Source organism: Monodon monoceros, unplaced genomic scaffold (assembly GCF_005190385.1).
Source record: "Monodon monoceros isolate NGI ecotype Baffin Bay Population unplaced genomic scaffold, NGI_Narwhal_1 Super_Scaffold_21, whole genome shotgun sequence".
Lineage (NCBI taxonomy): Eukaryota > Metazoa > Chordata > Mammalia > Artiodactyla > Monodontidae > Monodon > Monodon monoceros.
The window spans coordinates 120,116,679-120,142,408 of NW_021703778.1; the positions used below are offsets into that span (position 1 = coordinate 120,116,679).

At 37.8% G+C, this 25,730-nt stretch overlaps 1 protein-coding gene across 2 annotated transcripts in view; it reads right to left on the minus strand.

The window, feature by feature from the left end:
* Positions 1-25,374, minus strand: part of MIS18BP1 (MIS18 binding protein 1) — a 60,229-nt gene extending 34,855 nt beyond the window's left edge. The window contains exons 1-7 of one of the 2 annotated variants that reach the window (XM_029238826.1): positions 25,330-25,374; positions 19,637-20,268; positions 15,369-15,485; positions 14,264-14,739; positions 7,920-7,993; positions 6,102-6,232; positions 732-819 (exon numbers count right to left, since the gene is read on the minus strand). In XM_029238826.1, coding sequence (XP_029094659.1) covers positions 732-819; positions 6,102-6,232; positions 7,920-7,993; positions 14,264-14,739; positions 15,369-15,485; positions 19,637-20,177 — 1,427 coding nt within the window. In that variant the 5' untranslated portion in view covers positions 20,178-20,268; positions 25,330-25,374. Of the gene's footprint in view, positions 1-731; positions 820-6,101; positions 6,233-7,919; positions 7,994-14,263; positions 14,740-15,368; positions 15,486-19,636; positions 20,269-24,966; positions 25,127-25,329 lie in introns of those variants that run through there. The other variant, XM_029238825.1, reaches the window with a different exon arrangement.
* Between the last annotated feature and the right edge of the window lie 356 nt (positions 25,375-25,730).

A 25,730-nucleotide genomic window follows, 5' to 3' on the forward strand; every position in this document is an offset into this window, starting at 1 on the left:
CTTAGTAACTACTGAGGGAATGAATGAATTAAAAAAGGACCAGGGCTTTCCTGGTGGCGCAGTGGTTGATAGTCCGCCTGCCGATGGAGAGGACACGGGTTCGTGCCCCGGTCTGGGAAGATCCCACATGCCGCGGATCGGCTGGGTCCGTGAGCCATGGCCGCTGAGCCTGCGCATCCAGTGCCTGGAGCCTGTGCTCCGCAATGGGAGAGGCCACAACAGTGAGAGGCCCGCGTACTGCAAAAAAAGACCAGACTTCCCTGGAGGTCCAGTGGTTATGACTCCACGCTCCAATGCAGGGTACATGGGTATGACCCCTGGTCAGGGAACTAAGATCCCACACGCCATGTGGTGTGGCCAAATAAAATAAAATTATTAAAAAAAAAAAAGATCAAGAACTTCGGACTCATGTTTAACAGCTAAATGCCTCTTAAAGGGTAAGTGATTGTGGATGACTCCTTGAAATACATCAAAGGTTTTATTTTCCTTTTAGATTTATTCCATATTACAGAAGTTCTAGTAAAGTGTTACTGCCTTCTCAAAGTCTATGATCAAAGACAGCTTCAAAACTGGCATTTCCAAAAATACAAATTAAAACCACTTTACATTGGTTACATGAGTATATACATCTGTAAAAAGCTCATCAAATTTTATTCCTAAAAGATACAGTTTATCAAATGTAAAGTATACGTTAATAAAGTTGTTTTTTAAAAAGTTAGAAGGTACTTTACCTTAACTGTTCTAAAAAATTATCAATGTACTCTTTCCATTTTTCTGGAAATCCAAACATAAATTTCCTTATGAGATAATTTGGGTAACCTATTTAATGATAAACAAACAAAAATTACTAGATTTTAAAGTGATGTCATTAATTCATTAAATAATTTAAAAATATATATTTATTGCTTACTATGTGCCAGGCACTGTCATAGATAACTGAGGATTCAGCAGTTAACAAAACAAACAAAAATCCCTGCCTTAATGAAAACTGGCTTCTAAACAGAAAGCAAACCAATAAGTAAAACACCTCGTTTGTTAGATGGTCATCGATGCTATGGAGAAAATTATGCAGTTAAGGGGAATAGGGATACCAGTGTGTTCATTCTAAAAGAGGAGAAAGGGGGCAGGCAGCTTTTCAAAAAAGGACAGAGACATTCTCACAGAAATAGCATCATTTGAGTAAAGGCCTAGGACACGAAGGAGTGAGCAATGTGGCAATATAGGGTTAAAGCAGTGGAAGCAGAGGGAACAAAGTGAAAGGGTATGAAGCAAGAGTGTGCCCGGCCTGTTTGTAGAATGACAAAGAAATCAGTGTAGTTGAAGTGGAGTAAGGAGAGGCTACTCAGATAGGTAACAGAGGTAGTTGGGGGAGATTATAAAGCCTTGGGGTCATTTTATAAACCGAGTGTTTTACTTTGGGTGAGATGGGAAGCTATAGAAAAATTCTGAGCGGAGGAGTCACAGAATTTGACTTACTTTAACAGGACTGAATTAGCTGCTATTTTGAGAACAATCTGTGGAAGTACATAGGGAGAAACAATGACACCAGTTAGGAGGTTACAGCAATGATTCAGACAAAAGATGAGGAACGTCCAGACCACAGCGGTGCAGCAGAGGCCTGGGTTCTGGATATATCATGGAGATAATGCCAGTAGGATGTACTGACATACTAGATGTGAGTGTGAGAGAAACTGAGGAAACTGGCTAGCCACTGGAACCATGGAAAGAGAGGAAGACTGTAGGCTATATAGATTTAAGGGAGAAGACCAGGTTTTAGACATATTAACTGAGACATCTGTAGACATCCTAGTGGAGATGTCAAATAAGCAGACAGAAAATGAGTTGAGTGGCTCAGGGACTATTCTTCGTTACAGATAAAATTTGGCATTTGTCAAAATATGAATGAGATTTAAGCCTAAAAGAAATCAGCACAGCACTGAGTATAGAAAGAGCCGTAGTCTATCCCATCATTCAGAGGCAAAGAAGAAAGAAAAATAAGCAAAGAAACTAAGAGGAACAGGGAATGAGGCAGTATGAAAATATGGTATTCCAGAAGCCAAGTAAAGAAAGTGTTTCAAGAAGGTAGGTGTGATTAACTGTGTCAAGTGTACACTGGATTTAGCAATGTGGGGGCCACCAGTGACTTTGATAAGGGCTGTTTTGGTGAAGAATTGAGGATTAATGCGTGATTAAAGAGAATTCAAGAAAAAATGAGAAAGAATTCAAGAGGAATTAGATCTAAGTATAACAAATCGTCTGAGCTGTTTTGCTGTAAATGAGAGCAACAGTGGCTGAAAGAAGTGTGGTTAAAAGAGGGCCCCCCCCTCCCAGTTTTACTGAGAAATAATTGGCATACATTACTATAAACTTAAGGTGTACAGTATGACGGTTTGATTTACACATATTGTCAAATGATTACCACAATATGTTTAGTTAACATCTAGCATCTCATATAGATACAATAAAAAGAAAAAAGCAATTTTAAAATTTATAAATGTTATGAGATGAAGATTTAGCATCTGCACCTCTCCTTCCTCACCCTCTCCCCACATTTTTACAATAATTTTAATTATATCAAAGATTGTTTGCATCATTATAACAATGTGAATATTGTTCACTGCAGAACCTATTAGAATACTGTGATTATATGTCCTTTCCCCATGCTGTACATGTCATCACTGTGACTCATTTTGTAACTGGAAGTTTGTATCTTTTAACCTCCCTTACCTATTTCACTCATTCCCTGACCTCCCTCCCTTCTGGCAAGCATCTGTTCTCTTTATGAGTCTGTTTCTGTTTGTTTATTTGTTTTATTTTTTAGATTACACATACAAGTGAAATCATGTGTTATTTGTTTTTCTCTATTTCACTTAAAATTTATTACCTTCTAGGTCCAGCCATGTTGTCACAATAGCAAGATTTCATTCTTTTTTATGGCTGAACAATATTCTTTTGTGTGTGTATATATATATGTACATATATATATGTACATATATATATATATATATATACACCCATCTTTTTTTATTTTAATGAATTTATTTATTTTTGGCTGTGTTGGGTCTTCATTGCTGCACACGGGTTTTCTCTAGTTGCAGCGAGCGGGGGCTACTCTTTGTTGTGGCAGGTGGGCTTTTCATTACAGTGGCTTCTCTTGTTCAGAGCACGGGCTCTAGGCACGTGGGCTTCAGTAGTTGTGGCATGTGGGCTCAGTAGTTGTGGCTCACAGGCTCTAGAGCGTAGGTTCAGTAGTTGTGGTGCACGGGCTTAGTTGCTCCGCAGCATGTGGGATCTTCCCGGACCGGGGCTCGAACCTGTGTCCCCTGCACTGGCAGGCGGATTCTTTGCCACTGCGCCACCAGGGAAGTCCCACCACATCTTCTTTATCCACTCATCCATCTATGGACACTTAAGCTGTTTCTGTATCTTGGCTATTGTAAATAATGCTGCAATGAACATAGGGGTGCATTTGTCTTTTCAACTAGCGCTTTTGTTTTCTTTGGAAAAATACCCAGAACTGGATTGCTGGATCATATGGTAGTTATACTTTTAATTTTTTGAGGAACTCCCATACTGTTTTTCCTAGTGGCTGTAAGGAATTTACTTTCCCACCAACACTGCATAAGGGTTCCCTTTTCTCCACATCCTCACCAACGCATGTTATTTCTTGTCTTTTGGATAATAGCCATTCTCACAGGCATGAGGTGATATCGCATTATCGTTTTGATTAGCGATTCCCTGATGATTAGTGATGTTAAGCATCTTTTCATATCTGTTGGCCGTCTGTATGTCTTTTTTGGGAAAAGGGTTGTTTCTTCTTGTGATATTGAGCTGTATGAGTTCTTTGTATATTTTGGGTATTAATCCCTTATCAGTAATATAGTTCGCAAATATCTCCTCCTATTCAGTAGGTGGCCTTATTTTGTTGACAGTTTCTTTTGCTGTACAGAAGTTTTTTAGTTTGAGGTAGTCCCATCTGTTTATTTTTTGCTTTTGTTGCCCTTGCCTGAGGAGACAGATCCAGAAAAATACTAAGGCATATGTCAACGAGTTTACTGCCTGTGTTTTCTTCTAGGAGTTTTATGGTTTCAGGTCTTACATTTAAGTCTTTAATCCATTTTGGGTTTATTTTTGTACATGGTATGAGAAAGTAGTCTAGTTTGATTCATTTGCATGTAGATATCCAGTTTTCCCAGCATCATTTATTGAAGAGGCTGTCATTTCCCCATTATATTCTTACCTCCTTTGTCATAAATTAATTGACCAAATAAGCATGGGTTCATTTCTGGGGCCTCTAATCTGTTTAGTTGATCTATGTGGCTGTTTTGGTGCCAGTATCATACTGTCTTGATTTCTGTAGCTTAGCAGTATAGTTTGAAGTCAGGGAGTGTGGTGCCTCTAGCTTTGTTCTTCATGTATTTAGGTGTTCCTATGTTGGGTGCATATATATTTACAATTGTTATATCTTTTTTTTGGATTGCTCCCTTTACCATTATGTAATGTCCTTTTTTGTGTTGTTACAAACTTTGTTTCGAATTGTTTTGTCTGATATAAGTATCGCTAACTTGGCTTTCTTTTCATTTCCATTTGCATGGAATACCTTTTTCCATCCCCTTACTTTCTATCTGCATGTGTCTTTAGATCTGAAGTGAGTCTCTTGTAGGCAGCATATATATGGGCCTTGTGTTTCTATCTATTCAGCCACTCTATATCTTTTGATTGGGACCATTTAGTCCATTTGCACTTAAAGTGACATTTAAAGTAGTTACTGCCATTTTGTTAATTGTTTTCTGGTTGCGTTAGCAGTTTTTCTGGTTGTGTTTATAGTTTTTGGTTCCTTTCTTCTTATTTTTTTTTTTTGCGGTACACGGGCCTCTCACTGTTGTGGCCTCTCCCGTTGCGGAGCACAGGCTCCGGACATGCAGGTTCAGCGGCCATGGCTCACGGGCCCAGGCGCTCCGTGGCATGTGGGATCTTCCCAGACCAGGGCATGAACCCACGTCCCCTGCATCGGCAGGCGGACTCTTAACCACTGTGCCACCAGGGAAGCCCTCCTTTCTTCTTTTGATGGCTATCTTTAGTGTTATATTTGGATTCCTTTCTCTTTTTTTGTGTATCTATTACAGATTTTTGGTTTGTGGTTACCATGAGGTTTATATATAGCGTGTGTGTATATGTATATATATTACATAGTATATATATATATATATATATATAGTATATATATATATAATTATTTTAAGTTGATGATCTCTTAAATACAAATGCATTCTAACAACCCTGATTTCTTACTCAAAAGAGGGTTTTTTGTTTTTCTTTTTGTTTTTTGATAGGAGGAAGGAGAATTACTGGAGTAATATCCTTGAGTAAAAGAGGATAGGAGCTGAAGCATAAATAGGTGGACACAGACAGGAACATGAAAAGTTTGTCCACAATAAAAGCAGGTACAGATACAAGCAGGTGAGCAAATGTGACAGAGAGGTTTTCTTTTGATTGTTCCTATTGCTCAAGTCCTCTTCTTGCTCCCCTACCCACCCAGATGAGAGAGGGAGGTAGGAGATGTGTAAAAATATGAAATAGTTATCAAGGATGATGGGAGAGTGAATGGATTAGGGAGCTGTGGTAGGATACCAAGGGGCACTAAGTGACCACAACTTGTTGCTGGTAATCATAAATTTAAGGTGGACTACTCAGATGTGTTTTTCTTCAGTCACTTTAGCTGTGTACAAGGCATAGGCAGAAAATTAGATTGTATCAGGACTGGGGTTGTACCGGGCAGGTTCAACAAAGAGAGGAATTGGGGAGCTAAATTATATTCTTATAATTTATTCTTACAATTTCTCACAAACAAGGAACATTTGACTTGAATGTTTTTTAAATTACTGGACTTAAAACGTCAATAAGAGTGATTAAACCAGAGGAAAGGATCAACATACAGAACAGTTTTACATAATGTTGGCAATTTTATTTTTAATTTTTAGTTTTGATATATAATTTTAAAACACCTAGTAAAAAGCAAAAAAATGTATATCACTGTTAGATATATGGTTAATTGTTTCACTTAGTAAACTAATTCATCAATTAGTAATGACAGTTTTTACCTGCTTCTTTCATGGAAATCCGGTCTATCATTCCTTTTAATATATACATGTTGCCTGATAAAGTCCTAAGTTTGTTGTGCTTAATCCGTTCTATAATTGCATTACTGTGCCAATATATGTTAGTGATGTCTCTAGGAGAAAAAATAGCTTAGTTAAAACCAAAACATTCACATTTTACCAAGAGTCACAATGTACATATATAAGCATGTAAATTTATAACAGAAAGTAATAAATTTGCCCTCCAGCTACAATACTATTAATCTAGTTACAAAACATTTGAGGGCCAAACATTGCAACAGAACTCAACCTCTTGGCTAATGTGATCCTCAGAGTACCAAGAAACTGTATTGTGGCCAAACTATACCCCTAGTATAAAATATATCATTAGCAAGAAAGCAGAGCCTTCTTCATCTGGTGCTAACAACTGATGCTCAGCTTCCAAAGGATGATTCCCTGTCCCTCTCCTCAGGGACTATACTGTGTTAGCTTTCACGCAGTTATATGGTTTGGATTATTCTAATCTTGTGTTTTTTCCCCTCACTACATAGCCAAATGTCTTTACCTTCCTCTTTGGAAAGTACCAAAAAGAGGTTCAAATTGGGAAAAAACAAACTGCAGTATCAAATCACTGACCCACAAATCTACTCTTCATACTTCCTTACGTGAAACTAAGAATAAATATAAAATAGAAAAAAACAAAGTATGAAGATGTATTAGATAAATGTTGAACATTCTTTGATTCATTAGATAACTAATAAGAAACATTCTAAATATAAATGTAATAAGTAAGAAAGTTAAGTTCTTTAGTTTGGTCAAATGGAATTAAATTCATATATTATACTTTAACACAACATTCTCGTCTTCTGTTCTTTCTATCTTTATTTATTTTATTTAACAAATATTTAAATAGTACTCTAAAAGTACTGTTCTCAAAGTCTTATAAATATTAACTCATTTAATCCTCAAAATAACCCAAAAGGTAGGTCATACTATTATTGTCATCATGCAACTGAAGAAAATGAGACTGAAAGAGGATAAGTAATTTGCCCAACTCATACAGCCAGTAAAGAACAGTAATGGGATTCCAACAAGGGCAATCAATGCTGCCTCTGGATATTAAGGAAACGGGTGCAAGGCAGGCAGAAATAAAGTGAGCAAGACAGATTTTATACACTTAACTTATAAACTTGCAGGTAAGTATCCTGAACAGTGATACACTGTATTGTTTTATTACAACCTTTTATTACAATTTTTTTTTAACTACTAAGAAAATTGGTTTTGAAGAATAGGAAATTGTGCTAACAGAGTAGCAGAACTAGGCAAAGCCCACTTACCAGATGATGCTTTCGCTTTAGGGAGAACCAGAAAGTGCCAATGATTACTTAATATGTAGCTGTATGGCAAAGTGTTATATATTTTGATTTCTTTTCTGGATCAGTAATTTATATCTGGTTGTCCCAATTTAGATGTGAGAATCTGGACTGAAATGCATGTAGTAATATTAACTAATCATATATAATTAAGCAGATAATACCAGTTCACTTATTAGAACCTCTGAAAAAAATAAAGCACTGTGTATACAAATTGGAGCTGTCACTATTTTAAAAATAATTTGAGTTAACAGACAAAAGCAAGAAAGCTGGTTACAATCACAATGGTCATACTCATTTTACTTTACTGCCATCAGTTTGTAACCTCATTAGAAAGTCTTTGTTTTGTACCAAGATGCAATCTGTCATGCATCTCCTTTTAAGCTCTTACACACAAGTATATCTTATCACAAATTTTATTAAAAGAATACCGAAAAGTTACACTTACGTCAATTTTCCTTCTACACATATAGCAGTGTTATCATTGATGACTTTAATCATCCATTCCTGTAGCTGGACTACCTAATTAAGCATAAAATGAAGTATGTTATTTTTTGTATTACTTGTAGCATATGCATTACAAAATCAATTTACATTAAATTAAAAAAAAAAACTTAGACGAGTAATCCAAATGAGTCCTTAGTGTTCATCTACGTAAGAATCACATTCTATTTTAAATAGCAATAAGGTAAAAACTCCTATACATAATTGAACAAAAGATGAATGGAGGACTTCCCTGGTGGTACAGTGGTTAAGAATCTGCCTGTCAGTGTGGGGACATGGGTTCAAGCCCTGGTCCGGGAAGATCCCACATGCCACAGAGCAACTAAGACACAACTACTGAGCCTGTGCTCTAGAGCCCGGGAGCCACAACTACTGAGCCTGCGTGCCACAACTACTGAAGGCCGCACACCTAGAGCCTGTGCTCCGCAACAAGAAGCTAGCCACCGCAATGAGAAGCCTGCGCACTGCAGCAAAGAGTAGCCCCTGCTCTCCACAAGTAGAGAAAGCCTGTGCACAGCAACGAAGACACAATGCAGCCAAAACCAAAATATAAATAAATTAATTTTTAAAAAAAAGATGAATGGAGAGAGACTGAACTGAGGTTGTACTGCAGAGTTTGCTCTACAATCCAGAATCAATTATACTTTAAATATTCTTATGTCAAATACCCTTAACCACTAGGGGGAAAAAAACACCTAAAATCCTAAGGTATCCATTAAAATACCCAAACTCACAAAAGACCCAATAACTTGGAGAAAAAAACAGTTGTGTAATATACATTTCACCATCACTCTTACCCTTATATAATTAGAGCTTTTTTGTTTTTTTGCAAAGTTGATTTGGAGTTGCATTCAATTTCCTATAAAGGTGACTGCTAGTAATCTATATTTAGTATTCTATTCCAAAGCAAACAACTGAACAGCTCAGAGAATTCTTTATTTTAGGACAAGTAAAATCCTACATTACTATAAAGGAAGATTTCTGTGAACAACTGTGTTATGAAATTATTGCTTTTATTGTGTAACAATCTAATAATGAACTATTTCTGATGACAAATACATCCATAAAAGTCATACTTTGAGTCGCCATTTATTTTATATATAAAATTATAAACTTACATATAAAGACAAACTATTCTGTGGTAGTTTTATGCTGAGTCAGGAAACTAAAATAGAAGGGTATTCATTTAAAAAATTACAGGTAGGTAGGACTTGGGAAAGAGGCAATAAAATTTTTTTTTCCTACTTCTGCATTTGGAACTATAAGATATATCAAAGAATCTATCAGATGGAGATGGTATTAACAATAAAAGCTAACAGTAGGCAGTGTTCCAAGCATCTAAGATACACTGACTCATGTTATTCTCATAACACTAGGAGGCAGGTGCAATTATCTTCATTTCATAGATAAAGAAACTCTGTAAAGTCTAGTTCAATAACCTGCCCATATCACACAGAGCTAGTTAGTAGCACAGATGGGTTACAAATCTAGGAACTCTGGCTCCATGATCCTGTATCATACTGCTTACATAAAATACCAAGGGACTTCCCTGGTGGTCCAGTGAGTAAGACTCTGTGCTCCCAATGCAGGGGGCCCCATGGGGAACTAGATCCCGCATGCATGCTGCAACTAAGAGTCCGTATGCCGCAACTAAGAAGTCCTCACGCAGCAACTAAAGATCCCACATGCTGCAACTAAGACCCCGCACAGCCAAAATAAAACAAAAAACAAAAAACAAAACAAAACAAACTATGTTGTTAAAAAAATAAAGAAAAAATCGGAACTTCCCTGGTGTCGCAGCGGTTAAGAATCTGCCTGCCAATGCAGGGGACATGGGTTTGATCCCTTCTCCAGGAAGATCCCACATGCCGTGGAGCAACTAAGCCAGGGCACCACGACTACTGAGCCTGTGCTCTAGAGTCCGGGAGCCACAACTACTGCAGCCCGCATGCCTAGAGCCTGTGCTCCGCAATAAGAGAAGCCACTGCAATGAGAAGCCTGTGCACTGCAATGAAGAATAACCCCCGCTCGCTGCAACTATAGAACTCCCGCGCACAGCAATGAAGATGCAATGCAGCCAAAAATAAATTATTTAAGAAAAAAATCAAATATTCATTCATCAAACATTTGTTGAGCTCTACTATGCTCCATGCACTGGTTTAGGCATGGGATTCATCCAGAAACAGAATAAAAAGGCCACCCTCTTTAGAGCCAACATTTGTGTTGTATGTGTGGTGGTGGTGAGGGTTGGTGAGGGGGCTGGAAACAAGCAGAGTGGTGGTGGTGATATTCAAATAAATGGACAAATAAATAATAAAATGTCAGGCAGTGATAATATTAAAAATAAGTATAAATGGAGGATTTTTTTTTAGACAGGATAGTCAGGGAAGGTCTTGGAACAGAGAACTGAATGAAGTAAGGAATGAGCCATATGGATATCTGGGAGTAATTCTTCCAGGTAGAGGGAACAAGTACAAAGGCCCTAAGTAGGTAGCAAGGAGGGCACAGTAGCTTGAAAAGAGTAAGCAAGAGAGATGAGATGAGGCTGGATATCTCCAGGATTGAATTATGTAGAGTCCTACAAGCTATGGTAAAGGTTTAGTGTTTTCTCTCTCTTTTTGGCCGCCACGCGGCATGCGGTATCTTAGTTCCCCAACCAGGGATCGAACCCATGCGCCCCCCATCCCCCACTCACAGCCAATGAACGTGCTGTGGAGTCTTAATCACTGGACCACCAGGGAAGTCCCAGTGATTTCTCTTGAGGTGAGAAGTTACTAGAGGATTTTGAGCAGAGGAGTGACATGATTTAATATTCTATTAAGGGGCTGCTGGGTAGAAATTGGCCTATATATAAAGATTCTGGCCTCTATTTAGAAAACAGACTGAAGGGGAGAGAGGCAACAGTGGAAACAGGGAGACTATAAGGCTACTGTAGTAATCCAAGAGATTACTGTGCCTTGGACTAGGAGGCAGTGGTTGAGCAATAAGGAGTGGTCAGATTCAGGACAGCAGAGACAACAGGATTTCTTCACAGTTTAGATGTGCAGTATGAGAGAGAGAGACAGAGACAGAGAGACAGAGAAAGAGAGAGAGAGAGAAAAAAAAGCCCAAAATGAACCTAAAATTTTTACCTAAGTATTTGGTGAAATGGTATTACTATGTACCAATATGGGACACAATGTTAAATTTGAGATGCCTATTAGGTATCAATAGAGAAGCTGTACAGATAATTGCATATGTGAGTAGGGTTTACAAGAATGTTCTGGGCTGGAGATATATATTTGGCAGCTATCAGCAGAGAAATGGAATTTAAAGCTATGGCACTGGATAATAATAGTCTAGAGAGAATCAGTTTCTAGGATTCTACGGAATCCAACATTTACAGGTTGTTACAGGAGAAAGTAGCAAAGGGGAGTGAGAATGCCCAATGAGGTAGCAGAAAATTAGGAGAGAGTTCCTAGAACCTAAGCAAAAAAGCAATACAAAATTTTGAGAAGGATGTTCTGATTCACTGTGTTAACCTCCCCCATGAGTGACAGAATAAGGAATAAGAATAATCATTGGATTTAATGATATGGAAATCATTGGTGAACCTGAAAAAAGCAATTTTCATGGCGTAGTGAATATGAATGTCCAAAGTGGAACTTGTTCAATAGGGAATGAGATAAGAAGAAATGATCACTGTGAATACATATACCTCGTTCAAGGTGTTTTGCTGTAACAAGCAAACAAAAAAAGGGGTGGTAGCTGGAGTGGGATATGGAGTAAAAGGAAGGTAGACTTTTTCTTCATATTTTTTAAAAAACACAGGTCATGTTTTAGCATGTTTATATACTAATGGGAATGATGCAGAAGAGAGGAAAAATTTGAGGGAAGAAGGACAAAATCCTTTAGGTGGTAGGAGGAAATGAACTGGCCTTGAAAAGGAACACAAACTGTTCATCCATTTTAACAGAAGGAAACACAGAATATGTGGATATAGCAGCAAACAGACTGATAGATTTGGTGATGGGAATATGAGGTTCTCAATGAACTGAGAATGAGGAGGAAAGAGAAGGTTTGGAGGTTTTAAGAGAGAATAAGAGTGGCATACTCCTCTAGGAAAGTCAGAGCGTGGGGTGGATTGACAAGTGAAATCTAGCAGGACTGATGGGCAATACTGAGAGCCCATTTAAGGTTTGTTGTCAATTTTAAAATGAGACTAGTCAACATCATTGTACATTTTGTTCCAGTCATCTTCTACTTCTCAGGTACAGATGTGTAGCAAAAAAAAAAAAAAGTAAAATTTAACCAGGGTTACAATTTTGCCAGAGGAAGACAGAAGGAAAAGCAATAAACAGAACTGAGTTTAGTCAAGGGGATGATTATAATGATGGACCATGGACTCTATGTAAGGTAAGAGAAATGAGGACAGAAAAGATTTGATGAACTGAAGGTTGTCTTAGTGGGGTGGAGTATTGATGGTGGGGATGGGGGAAAAGTACTAGAGGTAGAATGATCTGAGCACACAGGATTTAATAGTGAGAGTGGGATGCTTGAAAGTGAGGAGCTGGTGCATGGACTGGCAAAGACAAGGGATGGGTATGACTAGAGTTGAGGGTATTGGTAGGGAGAACGTCTCTGAAAATCAAGAATTCAAGGAGGCTGGATAGATTATCTACATGGATATTGATGTCACAAGAGTTGACGACAGAAGGAGTAGCAGAGGAAAAAGTAACAGGTGTCAAAACCCTTCAACAGGATGCAAGCTCATGACTAGGAGGTTGCACTATAGATGACTACAAAAGGACAGAGGGAGTGGTAAAGACTTATGACACATGCTTCAAAAGTTAGGGAGGGGGAAGGAGTGGTTTTAGAGAGAAGGAAGGAAAAATGACCTGCAACAAGGATGAGGAACAAGAGGAACGCACATTATATCATCTCTAGGTCCAACAGAATATGGGATATGGGAGAAAAAAGAGCCACCATTTAAGAGAAACAGCCATAATTTTAGTTAGAGCAAAGTTAAGAAATGTTCATAGAAGATTGAGAATATAACATTTTGCTAATGCTGTAACTCGAGTTCAAGAGAGCAATGTAATGTTGGGAGAGTTAAAGATGAGTGAGAGACTGGGTCAGACTAAGGCATGTACAGAACTGTATAGAGACCTGGGAGGCTTGGACTTTGTGTAGTAGCTGAGGTAAACAGTACTATAGAGATGATGGAATTAATACTGTAGGGTCTCTTAGAACAGATGTCTTTAAATCTTTTACTTAATCCACCTCATATTTTTAAGACAACATCTAAAACTTTTCCTCGTAAGTCTAAACATTTGCAAATAATGCAATTTCCAATAAATACACTGAGATACGAAACTGTAACTGTTATATCACTCTTAAAAATGTAGACAGGGACTTCCCTGGTGGCACAGTGGTTAAGAATCTGCCTGCCAATGCAGGGGACACAGGTTAGAGCCCTGGTCTGGGAAGATCCCACATGCCGCAAAGCAACTAAGTCCATGCGCCACAACTACTGAGCCTGTGCTCTAGAGCCCGCAAGCCACAAATACTGAGCCTGTGTGCCACAACTACTGAAGCCTGCGTGCCTAGAGCCCGTGCTCTGCAACAAGAGAAGCCACCACAATGAGAAGCACGTGCACCACAAAGAAGAGTAGTTCCCTCTCACCTCAACTAGAGAAAGCCGTCGCACAGCAATGAAGACCCAAAGTAGCCGAAAATAAATAAATAAAATAAATTAAAAAAAAAATTTAGACAGAATTCAAATATCATCTCAGTCTGATACCTACAAATCATCCTTTTAAAAATAAAGGCTCAAACCTTTACCAATTGGAAAGTGTACATTGTATCTTCCTCCTTGAACTTGAATTTCTATTATACTTCCTTCAGAGAACTTATCCTAATATAACATAGTTTGATAGTCTAAAGTCTTTCATTGATCCCTCTGTATTACAACAGAAAAACTTCTCAAATCTTCAGATGCTGTAACTCTTCTTTTAATTGCTCTGTTAATAGAAGCCCAAGAATCAGGAAAAATAAAATTTAAGAAGAATACCTCACTGTTCATCCCCAAAGGGAGTTGAAGACTGTACTAGTAATAGAGCAAAGTAAGAGTTAATGCCTAGGTCTTACTTTTAATCCACTGTTCTTTTCACTAGGCCACACTGCCTCTACACTAAATAATATCAAAACTCCAAAATGAAGATACTGTTAATGAGAAAGCAAAAGAGCTCATGCTCTTGAAGAATGGGGGTAAAAACAAATATACATCTGCCTTAAAAGTTTTCCTACCTTATTTTTTTTAACTCCATTAGTGATAGTTTGGCATGTACTTGGAGAAAGTTTCCAGGCATTGCTTTTGGATCTCTGAGGTATTCCTATATGAAATCTTGGAGTTGCAAGCACAATTTTACATGTATCATTCATGGAACCTGGAAGATCAGTCTCCCTGGGCATTGTTTTCTCATTTCCTTCCTTAATTTCCTGTTTTGAAGTGCCTTCTGTTGTAATCTTACTATCATCAGAAACCATTAATTGACTGCCGTTTTTAAAAGGAACACAGAGAGTCTCAATGGTGGTATTTTGGGATTTTTCACAGGTAGAATCAGTGCCTTCTAAAACAAATGTGTCCTTTTTGGACTTAGTGGTTGCAACTGTATTCTCCTTAGAGTGAAGAACTTGTCTAGCCAACTGAGCTCTAGTTAATGCCTTGTTTGAGACTCCTGCAGCTGAATCATTTTCATGTTCTTGGTTCAGAATTGGAAGCTCTGCAAAAAACACAAAACCAAACAAAATTTATAGAAGGATAATATGAAATTAAAAGAGAGCAACAGAACAACTGAAAACTTCTAATATTTTTTTCCTTTTTAAAACTGAAGTATAATTGACTTAAATATTAGTTTCAGGGTATATAACATAAGGATTCAGTATTTTTACACATTACAAATAACACATAACATAGGATCACCAAAATAACTTGTTACCATCTGTCACCATGCAAAGTTATTACAATATGATTGGCCACATTCCCTATGCCGTACATGAAATCCCCGTGACTTATTTATTGTATAACTGGGAGTCTGTATTACTGATCTCCCTCATCTATTTCACTCATATCCCCCGCCCCAAGCAACTACCAGTTTGTTCTGTATATCTATAGGTCTGTTTCTGTTTTGTTATGTTTGTTCATTTGTTTTGTAAAACTGTTTATATTAAAAAGTCTTCAGGTTAGAAATGTTCCACCCTCCTGCCCAGTCTTTCCCTGAGTGCAGCTGGCTTTTACAACTCAATCTTTTATCCAGTCAATGCTTGTTGCCTACACAGGGGAAATAATTTTATCTAGCACATTTAGCTATACATTGAAATAACAAACAAAACAAAACAAAAAGCACTTTACCATAAGTTAAATTGCACAGAGGTGCCTTCTTTTCCTGCTGATATTGAATCTTTTGCTTGACTGACAGGAAAATATTATTTGATGATTCTGAAGGAACTTCTTGGACCGAGGCTGCGTCTTTTGTTGTTTTTTTTTAAAAGAAAGAAGTTGAGTTGTATTAGTCACTGAGAAGAAAAAACTGCCTTAAAAAAAATCCTGGAATAGACTTAGGTTCAGTAATGATCCAACCAATAGTGTATACTTACGGAATATATGACAGTTACATTAAGTTTTTTCCCTTTATTATTGTCTCATGCCTTCAACAGATTATCTATACCTACATTATGCTGAGAAAAAAATTTTTTAAAACTTCTCCACATTACTTGCCAACTCTAGACAAAAGTATACTACTGAACTTAGAAGCCTAGACATCTGGAATAACATTCTGTTTCTGCCACAAATCAGTGTTAAGGTTATATATGAAGTGCCATCCAGCCTTGAAAATTCTGATTTTGCTTCTGGTTGCTGGAAATTTCTAAAATGTGGAAGAACAGTTGAAAAGTTGTAACTTATACTTTAAAAATCAAAATGTTGAGATTCAGTAGCAGACTAAACCATAATTTATACTTCTTTGACATCTCTTTAGCAGGTCTTCAAAGGCACAAATCTGGTAGGCTTATCAACTAGAAAAATAGGAACTAATAGTATTATTTACATTTTATTCTGCTTTACATCCTAGATGGTTAGTTTTGTTTCTTGAACACAGAAATGAATTTCTTTCACACAAAAAGGGGAAGGTAATCGACTTAATTTGTACCAGAGAAGGAAAAACTGAATTATTTTATATGCTTAATTTTTTTTTTTTTTTTTTTTTTTTTTTTGGCGGTACGCGGGTCTCTCACTGCTGTGGCCTCTCCCGTTGCAGAGCACAGGCTCCGGACAGGCAGGCTCAGCGGCCATGGCTCACGGGCCCAGCCACTCCGCGGCATGTGGCATCTTCCTGGACCGGGGCACGAACCCACGTCCCCTGCTTTGGCAGGTGGACTCTCAACCACTGCACCACCAGGGAAGCCCTATATGTTTAATTTTAAATATTACACTTGAAAAAATTAGTAGTGATTATACTTTAATAAGTATGCCGCTTTGGCCTTAGAAACCTTAATATAAAGATTATAATGATGTGTCATAAAAGAAGGATAAGTTTCTATTTCTTTAATTCTTTCTACTAGAAATGAAAAAGCAATGTAGTAAAGATGAGTAGGTAATTTAATCAAATATAAATAACATGCTATATAGAACTTGGGCCGTTTATTTGAGAGTCCAAGGATCCATGCAGAGACTCTCCAAAAGATCTCTGAAAATATATACAAAATCTGTGTTTGTATATATGTGCATTTTCTGGGGAAAGATTCATCAGATTCTCAAAGTAGTCAGTTACTTCTCTCTAATTCCACTTTACATATAAAACATGCTTTAATATACATTATTTCATTTGCTTCTCCCTTTTTTCCTAGACTGCATGAGATTATTTTGTATACTCCCCCACCTCTATCCTAAACTCCCTTAGAAAACTCTGCTTTTTGTGTCAAAATATATCACTGTCTTTGAAATGCAACAATATACCCACAATCTATCGTACAGTAGTTAAGAGCATGGGCTTTCTAATAGATACCTGTATTTAATTCTCAGCCCATCACTTATTACCTGTGAGACACAGAGCAGATGCGACATATTTAAAAGCTCCAACTCCGAGACTATTAAATAAGCATGTAACCATAGTGTTTGCTCAAAGAATCAAAAGAAATAATGCATGTAAAGTATCTTTATCAATTATTGCAACTCATTAAAATCTCAATTTCAAGTGTCCCAATTTCTGATCACCTTATATCTTTCCAGATCATTCTCTCAAGTTCACTGACTATCCCAACAAGACCTACACTTCTTCACACTTCTTCACCTCCTTCAGGTCTTCTTTTCTCTGTCTAACCAACTTAAATTTCATGGCCAATTGTGACCACCCCCTTGCACACACACCCCAACTCCTTTGTCCTTTTTTCACATCATCCTACAGGCATACCTCGGAAATATTGTGGGTTGAGTTCCAGACCACTGCAATAAAGTGAGTATCACAATAAAGTGAGTCATGTGAATTTTATTTCCCAATGCATATGAAAGTTATATTTATATTATATTGTAGTCTATTAAGAGTGCAACAGTCTTATGTCTAAGAAAAAAATGTACATAACTTAATTTAAAAAATTATTGCTAAAGACACAATTTTTTTTATAGCAACTTTACTGTTTAAAAATGGTAACCATTATCTGACAACACAGGATTGCCACAAACCTTCAATTTATAAAGACCGCAATATCTGTGAAGAGCAATAAAGTGAACTGCAATAAACAAGGATGCCTGTATTTGGCAAAATTACAGTCCTGATAAAATCCAACCCCCTTCCTATTCCCCACCAGCACCTACGCAGCTAGAGGAAAACTCACAACCATACTGATTGGTCTTATCTAAATTCATGCCCACAAATCTCAAGTAAGTCCTTAACATTGCCCAGGAAATCAGGCCTAGGCCATTTACTCTTTCGCTCTCCTACACTATTCAAACCTCCTCAAACTTCAATACCTGCTTCCCATTCTCACTCTCAACTGATGACTTGGCTTCGTATTTCAGATTATTTCTGAAGTCACATAACACTGCCTACCTTCTTGTTTGATGTTGTTTATGTTCCTAGCAAAGGCCAAACATCCACTTTTAGATTCTATTCCCTCTCAACTACTCAAGAATATCATACTACAAATCTCAGTTTTCCTTCCCTAGTGGATCATTCCCAAAAGCACACCAAGATGATGTTATTTCACCAATCATTAAAAACAACAAGATCTTCTTAAACCATACTTCCCATATTTCTCTGCTCCCCTCAAAAAGAACTATGTTCACCATCATCAATTTCTCTCCTCACACTCTCTCTTGAACCCTCCTGAATCACGTTTTTGCTCCTATCACTCCACCAAAACTGCCCACATCAGTCATCAATGATTTCCACGTTGCTAAATCCAATAGTCAAATCTCAGCCTTCATCTTTCTTGACTGATTAGCAGCATTAGACACAGCTAATGACAACTTCCTCAAAAGCATTTTGTTTTCTTGGGTTTTTCTTCTTCCTCATCTTCTCAGTGGCCTTCAGTACTTCCTACTCTTTCTTCTAACTTCTAAATTTCAGGGTGCCCCAGGACTCATCCTTGAATGTTTTTTCTGTGTACACTTACTCCCTGATGATCCCATCTAATCTCATAGCTTTAAATACCATTTAGGTGCTAATGACTCTCAAATGTATTTTTCACACCTGGACCACTTCCCTAAATTCCAACTACTTTTTTTCAAAAGCCTAATTCACAACTACACTTCAATTTTTAACAGACATATCAAAATTGACATGACAAAAAACATAATTGCTGAGCCCCCAACCCCACTCCACCTCTGTCTGCCTCACCTCAGTTAAATCGTTCCAGTTGCTCGAGCAAAAAAAAAACAAAACCAAATAAACAAATCACCCTTTATACCTCTTATATTCCACATCCAATCTCTAAGCTAATGCTATTGGCTCTTCCTTCAAAATATATCTGGAATTCAGCCACTCCTTATTATCTTCACTGCTACCACCTGACCAAGCCAACACCCTCTCTCAACTGAATTACTTCATTAACTATTTCAAATTTAAAAATATAAGTCAGATCGTGTCATTCCTCTGCTCAAAACTCTCCAGTGGCTCCTTAATTTGTTCACAATAAAAGCCCAAACTCTAACATTCACCTATAAGGCCCTGCATTATCTGACCCTCTATTTATCCACTCCTTCCCAGCTCTGTCCACTCACCCATGATAATCTCACAGCTAGTCCACATGCTTCTATTTCAGGGCATTTGTACCAGCCGAAGGATCATCCTTCCCCATTCAGTTCCCAAGATATCTGTATCTAGTGCCTCCTTCAATTTTTGGCTCAAATGCTACCTTATTGAAACATTGACCACCCCACTGAAAATTACAACCTCCTCCAACTCTCCCCATCAAGCTTACTCTTTTTCTTTCCAGAGCATTTTTCTTCTATTATACCCTAAAAAATACTTATTTGGTGATCTGTCTCCCAGCAACTGAATGTAAGCTAGCTTCATGAGGGCAGAGATTTTTGTTCATTTTGTTCACTGCTCTATCCTGCCCGAGTGCCTAAAACACTATCAGACACAATAAACACTTTTTAAACCAACACGTAATAAAACTAACCTCTTAGTGAACTGTCTTCTGGCTGGAACGATTTGTTGTTTTCCTTTCCTTCACAGAGGTAGGTATGCCGTAATACTCCTTCCTCAGCTCCGTTAGGAGTGAAAATTTTATTACTTTCATTTTTTGGTGGTTCCAACAAACTGTTTCTTGATGCTTGTTCTTGCTTGTTATGTAGTACTTTTTCTTTCATTCTTTGAAATATTTTTCCTGGTGATTCATAGCTTGCTTTATTTTTTAATCCATCCTTGTTGGGTTTTATAGCACTGATATCAAGAGAACTGTTAGAGGTGGTGGCCTCTGCTAGCATGGTAGATTGAAATATATTTTTATTATTAAAAACTGTTATTCCTAGGAACTGACTCTTTTTATGGTCATTCCATTTTAAAGAGGACTTCTGATATTTCGCCAAATCTTTTACAGGAGTAAGTGTGCCTGAAGGAATGCTGTCAAAAAAGACTGCATGCATGGGCATATTTCTCCTCTGAGAAGATGTCTCTGAAGACAAGTGAATTCCTGGATGTTTCAAAGGTGTTGCAATCATCTTGATAAACAGTAGCAACAAATTTCCTCTAACAGAATATTCACTTAAACACAATTTTCAGGATAGACCTTCAGCAAGGGGCCAGAAGAACCTGTAGTTCAATGTGAAATCAACCTTTACCATGCTTTGGTACAGAAAAAGTTAAGTTTATTTGCTTTCCGTAACAACATTGTACTAATTAAAAGGTTTAATCGGTTCATAACAACACTGGATAATCTATAGCTCACAAATCAGACGAAGATTTTATATTTTTGTTAAAGCCTCATTTTACTATTTTTCAATGATAAACAGTTTGGCTTTTAAATTTACTTCTCTACGAAAAACCAGCTTTCACCAAGTCTTCTACTTAATCGCTCTAGGGGCTGAATTTTGAATATCTGTTTTGGAAATTTATTTGAACCTCAAGTCCTGGAAGTTCCAATCTAATATTTGCATCAAAAACCATTAACTGACATTTGCATATGGCACTACATTAAGTTATAAAAGATCAAATTTCACCAATATGGTTTTTCCTTTTAGGCACTTAAATTTTAAGGCAGCAGCTACAATGATATATCCTAATGAAGGCTAAAAATCCATTCAAAATTTAAGTTAAATAATCTCCAATCCTGATTTTGTTATGCTGCAGAACATTTTAATTGTGAGGTTTTTGTTTTAAAAAAACCTCAAATCAAAAGTAAATTATATACATTCCAATTTTCTGAACACTTACCGCTACTTAGAATTTTTAGAGGAAACCATGCACTTGGGCATACATGGTCTTAGACTTGTTTTAGCTTGCTTCTTACATATAAATTTTATTTCCCACACCTAGAAATTAAGATTCTAGGTGATGAACCATACAGTTACATTCTGTAACAGCTGGTAAATTAACAAAATATTTCAACCTGAGGAGCTCAGAACTTGAAAATCTAGATTTATAGCATCTCTGATCACTGAATTTATAACTATTCCAACCAGTCTTTGACATCATATAAACATAAAAAGCCTACTTCAGAAAATACAAATGCAATCAGACCCAAGACATCAAGTATCTTTATCTACAGTAACTTCTGTAAGAAACAAATATGCAAGTTAAAAAGTCATATACGAATTACCATTTTATCCAACAGTTTATAAGAGAAAAAAAGAAGGAAATATTCCTCGATAACAAGAGCTGACAAAAAAGGGTTATCCTGGGAATGACACAAAAACCACTGAATTCAGCAAAATGTATTAATGTATATATTTATGCATTTGGCAATGTGGTAGTGACAGGAACGCTGTGCTGAGAGTTGTAATACTCACTAGCCATTCTCTCTAAGCTCTCAAAACAAAAATGAATAAACTGGGACAATTGCATGGAAAGAAGGCAAAGTATGTGCAGGTTTACACAATCTCAATTCCTTAGAACCTAATGAAATGCTCAGCAGGAAGTATAAACTGCAAATAAACTAGCAGAACTAAGAACAGGCCCAATCTGTAGCACAACAGTCCTCCCCCCCCCACCCCACTTCTCCCAGGGGTGGATACATTATAAGACCCCCAGTGGATGCCTGAACCTGTGGATAGTGCCAAACCCTATATATACACTATGTTTTTTCCTTTATGTACATATGTATGATAAGGTTTAATTTGTAAATTAGGCAAAGAATAAAATAAAACAATTATAACAATATACTGTAATAGGGACTTCCCTGGCGGTCCAGTGGTTAAGACTCCGCACTTCCAATGCCGCAGGGCACGGGGTCGATCTTGGTTGGGGAGCTAGGATCCCACAGGCCACGCGGCACAGCAAAAATAAATAAAAAATAATAAAAAGTAATAAAAGTTATGTGAATGTCATCTCTCTCACTCAAAATATCTTATTGCACAAATTTAATGCCTTTCCAACTTAACTAAGCATTTATCATGCACTGTGGCTGTAAACTTTTGCAGTTTGGGGTGCAATAGCAAAATCTGCATGCATTTCTTTTTCCTTCTTCACAATTTTACAAATAGAAGATTCGGTTTTCACCCAGACCTTAACAACCTCAGCATACAATTTTTTTTTCCTCATTAAGTCAGGAGCTTTCAACTTTTCACTTAAAGGAACCAATTTACAGCTTCTCTTTGGCATATCCAAATTGCCAGCACCACTACTCTTGTGTTTTGGGGCAATTATTAAGTAAAATTAGGGTTACTTGAACACAAACACTATGATACCTCGACGACAGTCCATCTGATAACCGAGAGGGCTGCTAAGTGACTAATGGGTAGGATATGCTGGACAAAGGGATGATTAACATCCCTAGCGGGACAGTGTGAGATTTCATCATGCTATTAAGAAAAGCATGCAATTTAAAACTTATGAATTGTTTATTTTTGGAATTTTTCATTTAATATATTCAGACTGCAGTTGACTGAAGGTAACTGAAACTGTGGGCCGAGGAAAGTGAAATGCAGGTAACGGGGGGGGGGCGGGGGGGACTACTGTACACACGCAGAACTGTTCATCTAAAGGCAGATAATTACAGTCACAGTGAAAGTCTCCAAGAACCAGCACGCAACTCCTCTCTTTCATGTTGCCCAACTTCTTCCTTCTCAATTCAAACATGTAGTAGGATTGAGAGGTGTGTAGTCAAGATTCTGAAAATCCTCAAATTCCACTCACCCTCCCCAAAAGATGCAGAAAGTTCCTCTTTAAATAAGAAAGAGAAGCACCTCTTTCTTATTTATGTGATAAAGAGCAACTCAATAGAAGCGAAAAGAGTTGCCAATAGTTGCCAGGTTTCAGTGCGGTTGGTGGAAAAGAGAAGGATATATATATATATAAAAAAAATCACCCACGATTTTCTCTGACCATAGAGGCTTTGCATAATAGATAAAGAAGAAAAACAAAAAGCCACTGGGTAGAGGCCACTCAATAAACACCTGAAGCCCCATTCTCTTCCTAGTTAACAGAAAAGCAAAACAAAGAAAATAAATCATGATGCTCAGACTCTAGGACTGAAGAAGAGAAGGTGAATTCTAAAATGGTATGCTTGTGCCTTCATTAACTGCTTAAAACTATTGGAAAATCTAATACTTATAATTTATTCTGAAAACTGACAAATTCTGATGTACTAGGAAAAAATGGCTATTTATTCAAAATAAATACTCAGACATGGGAAAACCATTATATAAAAAAAGCTAGCTATGAGCATTTATAGTATGTAAAAGGCAGGCTAAACAACTGTTATCATGGATATGATACTGAAAGTAATTTTTACTCTTCTTCCTAAGAAGACATGAAAAGTTCTAGGAATTTACTGTTGTAGTAATATTAATAATAATTATAATGGAATGGATCAAAGGCACACTAACCAAAACTGGGAGACAAGAGTTGGGAAAAAAATGAGAGGAACACTAAGTTAACTGGCAAATGATACATTTGGGGGGAAAAATGCAGCACATGACACACTGAGGGCCAATATAGATAACATTCAAAGAAACCAAATGAATCAATTTAAAGAAATGATCAACACAAAAAATGGCCAAAGGACATTTATGGCAATTAATGGAATACAAAAGGCCAATAAATGAGTCAAAATGACACTCCATTTTACTAATAAATGAAGAGCTGCAAATTAAAACAGTGAGACTTCTTATGATTATCAGATTGGTAAAGATTAATTTCAAAATATAGGTTTGCATGCCAATGGGCAAGAAATTCTACTTAAAATTATTTTTCTTATAGAAACATCTACATAAGAATGCAAATATATATGTGGTAATAATAGTCAACATCTACTGCATATACATCAGATACTACTTAACCTTACAGCAATTCTTAAGAGTTAAATACTGTCATTATTCCCATTTTGAAGATGATGAACCTAAGGCATTGAGTCGTTAAATGACCAGTCCAAGGTCCCATTTACAATGGTTAAGAGCAGGACCTCAGTCTATCTGATTTCAAAGCCCAAGTTCTTAAACAGGCCCTATACAAGGATGTTCACTTAAGTACTGAGCTAATTATAAAGAATCTAGATGTCTACCAAGATGGGACAAAATTCTACTGTTCACTGAAGTACCAGGCTAACTAGAAACAATCTAGATGTCTATAAATATGGGACAAAATTCTGCTACATCCATACAACTGAATTCTATGTATTCAATAAAAGGATATACACACACACGCATATACTGACATAGAAAGTAACTAGACTAAATTAAAAAAGCAACAAAACAGGACGTACAATTGAATTTCTGTAAAAAAAAAAAAGTCAAAAATAAACAAACACATCCAGGAGCATAAAGCATAGGGCAAAAAACCTGTGAGTATACCAAATTGTAAACAGCGTTTACCTTTGAAGTGCAGCGTTTATCTTTGATGAAGGGGCCTCCCACTACCTAAATAATTTTACTTACATCTGAAAATATTTGCAACTAATATGTAATTTAATCAGAAGAAAACAGAAGCTGGATGGATCAATTGTTTCTTTAGCTCTGTGGATGCTGGGTTCCAAGGTGAAGAATCGGGCAGTGACGCACACAATTCTCCTACCTGGTAATCTTAAAAAAAAATTTTTTTTTCTATAAGTGATTTTAGAAGAAAAGCCTGGAGCGCTCACCATCGAAACGAATCTGAAGGAAAGTAGTCTACTCTCGATAACTACAGTAGACACGCAACAAATACACCCCGAATGAATGAGTAGTTGTGATACTACAGCCAAAGCCAGAAATGTACAGAAGTCCGAGAGAGCCCAGAATGCTGAAGCGCTGAGACTCGCGGCGCCAGAAAGGACCGGAGGCAGGAGGCGAGGGAAGAGGGGCGGGGCGGCCGTACCTTGGACGAAGGGCCTATAATGGCAAGACGGCTGCAGTCTGGGCTCGGCTTCGTGCTGGGGAGAGGGGGACCTGGGCGCCCCAAGACTCTCGCCTCTGGCCCGAGTCGGCCCCAGCTCGCAGCGGCCTAGCCCCAGGTGACGCTCACTTCCTCGGTGAGGTTCCCTAACCCCTAAACTGCTTGGGAATTCAAATCTGAAGAGCCCGCCCTCCCAGCCAGCCCGGGATTGGCGCGCCCAGGAACTGCGTCACCGTGCGTCTCACTAGGACTCAGGAAAACGGGGGTGGTCCCCGCTCCGCGTGAGCAATGCTGTTTCCATAAAAACTGGGCAACCCCAAGCTGCACCGGGTACTGAGCACGCACCTATAGTCGTTCTCGGACTCGTTTTTTCTTCAGAGGGGCGCCAGCCCCACGTTCCGTCGCTCCTCCCGAAATGCTCTGCGGCAGGAAGGCGTACGTCAGACGTCGACTGCGCGCTCCCGCACTACTGCAGTTTAAGAAGCTTGGCCCTTCCCGGCTACCCTCCTGCTGTATGTGTGAAAGCTAACAGCTTTTGGTTAGGGCTACCTTCCTAGTGTGAGGAAACGGCTTGCTGAATACGTTTGAGAGAGCTTTTTAGTTTCCTCAGACCGTCAGATATCTGAGGCCGAGAAGGAACGTTTTGTTCTTAGGGGATAATGGACTGAATTCAAAGTTATACTCGCAATGGGATGTTTAGTTTGAGCTATTCCCCCAGGAAGTGTGATTTTTTTTTTTTTTAAACC